A 6,791-nucleotide genomic window follows, 5' to 3' on the forward strand; every position below is an offset into this window, starting at 1 on the left:
CCCCCCTTCTCTCTCTCTCTCTCTCTCTCTCTCTCTCTGTCTGTCTGCCTGTCTGTCTCTCTCTCCCTCTCTCCCGTCCTTTTCCATTGTTTGCCTTTGCCTTATTCTACCTCTAGATTAAAATGCTAAGTTAAATGCTACGACTTATCCTAAACTGTACGATAACTCAACAATAGCTACTTTCTCGACTGACCATTATTATTAATAGTTGTATTTCTAACTACTCAGTCTCTCTGTCCCATTACCCTGTCTATGGGTAACACCCCCCCCCCCAACTCCCATGCAAACAAAAAAACCCTCTTACTCTTCCCATTTTTTCCATTTGACGTGGACTTGATATTATCGTTTAGCGCACTAATCCTGGAGAATAGCCGTTTATTAATGGGCGACATCAGAATAATATCATCCTCATCGAGCTGAAGGGCGCGTATTGCTCTGCTCAGTTCGGGATATCAGAACTCTAGGACACGTACAATAGATTGATACCCCACCCACCACCTAGCGCGCATCGTGTGGCATTCATCATATGAGGCATCATCAACATTTTCGCTTGGAAACTGATGGCTGATGTTCTTCGTGTCTCATAACTTTCCTTCCTTTGCACATGAACCTTAGTAGGTAATGTAGGCTATAGTTAGCATTAAAAGTTAAGTACATACATGTAGTATTCTTTTGTAGTTGTGGTTGTTTTGCTGCTGTTGTTGTAGCTGCTGCTGCTACTGCTAATGATGATGATAATGATGATGAGGAGGAGGAGGAGGAAAAGTTGAGCTTAAATAATTTTTTTACATTTTATATTGTTATGTTGTATTGTCTGAAAAAGGACTCTCCCTCCTACTCTGCTTTCCAAACAATGATGATGATGATGATGATGAAGATGATGATGATGATAATGATGATGATGATGAGGATGATGATGATGATGATGATGATGATGATGATGATGATGATGATGATGATGATGATGACGATGCACTTCAGAATGTTTTAAGTAGGTTACAGTTAACTTGCCTAAAATAATGTATATCAATATTCTCTATTTTGTCTGTACCACCATGATGATGATGATGATAATACTGAAAATGATGCTGGTGATGATGATGGTGGTGCCGCCATTGTTGCCCTTCATCCCCTAGTTCATGTTCTGCCTCTAACATTCTTGTTGGAGTAAGCGGCCCCCTGGGCCACAAGTAAAGGTGACAGTTCTTCTTTTGGTAGGGCGCCACACGTTCGCCACTGCGCTACCTCAAAATTACAAAGTTCTGTCAGCTCAGTATCTAGTTGTGAGAAATTTGACGTAAAAAGATTTTGAGTTTCACAATATTTCAAACTTTTTCGGGTCGGTGGTTGGCGGGTGCTGTGGTGTGGTTTGCTTCTTCTTTCCTATCAAACATCTATTGTCCCTATCTCTCCTGCTTCTTTTTGTGTATTTTATTTTCTTGTAACACCTCTATTCTTCGGCACTTATATGACCTTATTGTGTTGCAAGTGCCGTAAAACTCTTACAAAACTAAAAGCTGACAAAACGTACTTTCATTTCAGATGCATCGTTTTTAGCAGGGCTCTACACATTCGCAACTACACTACTCAAAATTACAAAGTTCTGTCAGCCCAGTACCTAGTTGTGAGAAACTGGACGTAAAGAAAATTGTGAGGCATCGTGGTGAAATCAGGCGCTCGTCAGAATAACAAAATTGGAGAAATAGGCAATTTTCCCACCAGTTTCGCAGTTATAATCAATTTTTTAATTTTTTAAATTATTTTTTTTTTGGGGGGGGGGGGTAGTTGTTCAACCCTTTTATGTTCAAATAAAAACTAATTTCTATGTGAATTATATTGAAAAACGTTGATTAAAAGCTCAAAATATGTAATTTTTCAGTTTTCAAAGACTCTTTAGCTATTGACTTTGGCGGCCATTTTTTCTTTCCTATCAAACATAATCTATCGTCCTCATCTTTCCCCTTCCTTTTCTTTGTGTGCAACGCTCTTGTGACACTACAACAATAACAACATTAACAATAACAACATTAGCGACAACAACAACGACAACAACAAAACAACAACAACAACAGCAACAACAACGACAACAACAACAACAACAACAGCAACAACAACAACAACAACAACAACAACAACAACAAAACCCAAAACCCGTCAGTTTGTGAATAGCTTTCGAAATGACCGAAGGTGCGTATTTTTATGTCATTGACGTATATGAGACAGTACTTTAAGAAGCCTACGTGGGTCACACGGCTATAATACTGATTTAAAAAACAATTAAGAAGAGACAAATGAAGTTTCTGGGACACCTAAATAGATAAATGTGCTTTAAACATCTGGCTCGCACCGATAAAATATAAGGTAAACTAGGCAGGGGCAGACTTTGAAAGCCTAAACAGATAGGTGGTGGAAAAGATCAAGATATAACATGTATAGCCTTTTGAGAGCACCCGAGTAAAGGAATGAAAGACGAACAATGATAGCCGATGTCTATCGCAGATCTGGCACTTGATGATGATGATGATGATGATGATGATGATGATGATGATGATGATGTTGATGATGATGATGATGATGATGATGATGATTTCTATTCCCGCTAGGTGACCAGCTTGACCAGGTCTGTGATGGAGACTGAGGCAGAGACTGACGTAGACTGTTTGGTGGACACACTCCCTTACATAGACAGCGTCTACAGCGATTCTCCTGAACCGTCTCCCAACCGGATCACTGACGTGTCTGGGGACAACGGGACCTCTCAGACTTGGTTCGGTGATGAGTCCACGCTCTCGGTCACTCCCCAAGACCAAGAAGAGGTAAAAAGATCGTTACTTTCTGCACACGAACAGGACAACGTTCACCAGGAAACTCCTGCTAGCTCAGTGGCAAAGTCTCCGGACGTACTTGTTCAGCCGTGTGATGAAGACACTGAACATGTTGACCTCCACAATGGCGAAAGTGTCACTTTACTAACACCTCTACACACAGACAACAGACAACTGGACGTCGGTGCACGATATCTTACGGAGCCCGGTCATGGTACTAACAAAGAAACAGATCAGAGAGAAACATTGGCGATGTTCAGCTCTGATGGTAACAAAAGAAACAGTGGGTCTTCTTTCAGTAAATCCTCACCATCTGATAGTGATACATTTCCCAACTCAAAGTCTGTGCCGCATGTGACCACGCCTCAAGAATCTCAAATTGCCTCCCCAGCTGGGATAAACACGATGTCCCCTCAAAACCGTTTTTCCTACGGCAGTCAACGCAGTTCCATGTCATCCATTGCCTCACTATCTGAAGGTGTCGGAGAAAGTGCAGGGGAAGACAACCCCATGTCACCGAGCGACTTTTCCAGAGCTCTACAGCTGACCTGCGCCCTGAAAAGGATGAATAACTTCAATAAGGGTCCAAGTGTACAGGAAAAGGAAGAAACTCATAACAGTGTGAAAACTGCTGCGCCTCAACGGTTCCTACTGGATGACGGGAGACAAAACTCTGAGCAGACAACAACAAAATCTCCTGAACCATTAAACAGCTCTTATGTTTCGGGCAAACAGGAAGGAGAAAACAACGACCAAAGTTTATTAAACGAGACTGGTTTAGAATTGGCCAGTGGGGAAAACAAAGCCCCGGAAAAAGAAACGAAGGCTGCATCAAGGCTACGTTCTCTATTCACGAAATCGAAGTCGCCATTTTGGAAGAAGAGCAAAGACGGACCAGGGGTCTCCAAAGCGGATACCCCAACCTGTTCTAAAGAAACTGATGAAGAAGAAGGCCAACTAAGTTCCCATGAATACTCTCAGGAGTTTTTGGCTGATACTATCGCTGCAAGAAGTACCAACAACGACAGCGAAGGCCAGAATCAATCAGCACTGGGCACATCGGAATCTTCACGACATCAGCAAGACTCTTGGGACCTTGATCATGAAGGGGTTGCGCGCAAACTAGGGAGAGATTTAGAATGTTCGAAAGAAGAGGTGAAGCAGATCATTCTTGAACTGAAACGTCTGTCTTCAGAAAATGAAAGTACAATTGAACATGAGGATTCGAGGCCACAATTTCTCGAGACGTCTCAGAATGAGGAAGAAGAAGTTGAAACAGGAGACAGATCTACAGAATCTGGAAGTATTTCACAGGGTAAACGGTCTGAACAACACTCCGATGGACGCCCAACGATACGTTTACAAGAGCCAGGAGGCGATGTCGTACTTACAAGAATTGATGAGAAGAGCAGTCAGTCTGAGTCCGCCGATGGTGGCCTGAGAACCTCTGTTCACAGTGGAACAAGCGCTACTGACACCACCAAACCATCCAGCCCTCAACCCCCGGGGCCAACGGTACCAGACAACCTTCGTGGTAAACGCCATGTCTCCTTCGCAATTGGTGGCAAAGTGATCACTATCCTGAATGAAGACACGCCCGCCTACAAGCAGGGGCATGGTGAACACCAGAGCACAAAATACGATGGCGGAATCGCCACTCATCACCTGGCGTCAGAGCGGAAGAAGTCACTGTTGGAAAGGTCCCTGTCTTTAAGCTGCGACAAACCACGTCAAGACCACGAAGAACTCCACAGAACGTCCAGCCTCCCTTCTGACATGAAAAGAAAAAACAGAGCTGACACTTGTGAGATTGGAACAGCATCAAGTTGTGAGTTGAACGTCAAAGAATCAGTGGGAGACAATGAAGGTTTTTGTTCCGAAGAACACAGTGGTGAAAATAACATTTCTGACGAAGAAACGCCGGGACAACAGAATGAAACAAAGAAAGAGGGGGACCTAGGGGCAACAAATAACGCCTTTTTAGAAAGCCCCACACTTTCATGCAGCCCTACAAAAAGTAACGACCAGCTGCCGCCCGTGAGCTCAGAGGCGATAGAAAACTCACGCTTCTCCAAAACCGCCCACAGCGGCTCGTTCAAACTTGGGACAGATCGGAGAGAAAGACCTGCTCTTAAAGGATGGTTGTCAATGGACGATGCTGTGTCCGAGTCTTCTCCCCTGGCTCAGGCTGGTTCCGCCGAGAGCAAGAAGAGGCGTCTGTACAGCGACACAGCGGTTCAGAACGTTGACCTCCGACCTGTGCTGGCAGACCTGAGCGAGGAAGACCCGGATGGGGAGTCCGGCAACCAATCAGAGGACGGGAACATGAACGTGGAGGAGGACACACTCAGCTTGGAGTTTTTCGTGCCGGGGAAAAAGAAGTACATCCGGCTGCACAGAGCGACGTTCATCGCCTTTGTGCTCAAATACTCCATCTTCTTGTCTACTTTCATTTTCTGGGCAAGTATCTTATTGTTTAAGTAAGAGTTTTACGGCACTTGCAACACAATAAGGTCACATAAGTGAAGAAGATTAGATGTGTTACAAGAGAGTAACAAACACAAAATAGAAGAAGGGGAGAAAAGGACGATATATATTTGTTTATAGGAAAGAAGAAGCAAACCACACCAGAGCACCCGCCAACCACTCACGCAAGTATCTTAGAATATTTTCTGCTGTTTGATAATTAGATGGGAAGATATGCAGACTGGTGGATAGGTGGATTCATGGACGGGCAGACAGACGTGGCGAGATATGTGAGGCAGCGTGGTGAAATCAGGCGCTCGTCAAAATCATTAAAGTGAAGAAACTGGCATTTTTTCCGCAGGTTTATGGATTTTTATCGAATTTTCGTTTGTTTGTTGTTGTTGTTGTTTTTTTGTTGTGTTTAGTTTGTTTTTGGCTTAACACCTTTCATGCCCATTAAAAACACATTTTTGTGTGGATTTTACTGGAAAAACGTTGATAAAAGGCATAAAAAATGTACCTTTTCAGTTTCCATGGACTCTCGAGCTAAGGAAATAACTATATCTAATCTTTGGCAACTATTTTCTCACTAATTTTACCTCTGAAACTAGATGACTCCCACCTCATTCATTCGCAAATATCTCGACTTACATTCAAGATAAATGGATATTTTTTACATCAAAAGCAAGACAAGAGGACAAGCTTTATGGTGATACCAGTAACTCTACACGTCCAAAATTGACGAGGCGTTCGTCAATTTTAGGGCATATTGTATTATTGGTATCATCTTAAAGCCTGACATTTTACCTTGCTTTTGATGTTAAAAATATACATAAGAACGAATCGAGATATTGACTTTTGAAGAAGGTGGGGGTCGCCTTATTTCATAGGTAAAATTAACGAGAAAATGGCCACCAACTTTGAGTTATTTCTTTTGCTTGAGAGTCCGTGGAAACTAAAAATGTACATCTTTTATCAACGTTTTTAGTAACATCCAGACAGGAATGTGTTCTTTAAAGGGCTTGAAAGGTGTTGAGCCAAAATACCAAAATCCGATAAAAATTCCTAAACCTGTTGGAAAAATACCAGTTTCTTGACTTTCATTATTTTGACGAGCGCCTGATTTCACCACGCTGTCTCACATATAGATTGTTCTGGGATTGTGATGTTTATGGGCCACATGCCGTGCTTGGTTCTACTCTAACAATATAACGACCTCTGTGCTTTCTTGTCGTATCTCCATTTTTAATGGCAGTGAAAACAGTTCATAACAAAGAGTGAGCTTAAGAAGAAGTCACATTATCACTGTTAAAAAAATGGAGGTACGACAAGAAAGCACTGAGGTCGCGATATCTTCCCTATGTTAGACGCTGGAAGTCTGGCTGTGATGATCTGCAGCGTCTGATGGTGTGGATAGATAGATAGATAGATAGATAGATAGATAGATAGATAGATAGATAGATAGATAGATAGATAGATAGATAGATAGATAGATAGATT

The 6,791-nt window shown here is 42.5% G+C and overlaps 1 protein-coding gene across 2 annotated transcripts; it reads left to right on the forward strand.

The window, feature by feature from the left end:
* Positions 1-385: 385 nt before the first annotated feature.
* LOC101849145 lies at positions 386-5,358 on the forward strand. Of its 2 annotated transcripts, none has more exons than XM_005104458.3 (2): positions 386-618; positions 2,604-5,358. In XM_005104458.3, exon 2 carries the CDS (start codon positions 2,628-2,630, stop codon positions 5,307-5,309), a length of 2,682 nt encoding a protein of 893 aa, XP_005104515.1. In that variant the 5' UTR covers positions 386-618; positions 2,604-2,627; the 3' UTR covers positions 5,310-5,358. The 2 variants fall into 2 exon arrangements, with proteins under 2 accessions (XP_005104515.1, XP_012941385.1); XM_013085931.2 differs by having other exon boundaries at positions 386-614.
* The last annotated feature ends 1,433 nt before the right edge of the window (positions 5,359-6,791 follow it).

This window comes from Aplysia californica, unplaced genomic scaffold (assembly GCF_000002075.1).
Source record: "Aplysia californica isolate F4 #8 unplaced genomic scaffold, AplCal3.0 scaffold00420, whole genome shotgun sequence".
Lineage (NCBI taxonomy): Eukaryota > Metazoa > Mollusca > Gastropoda > Aplysiida > Aplysiidae > Aplysia > Aplysia californica.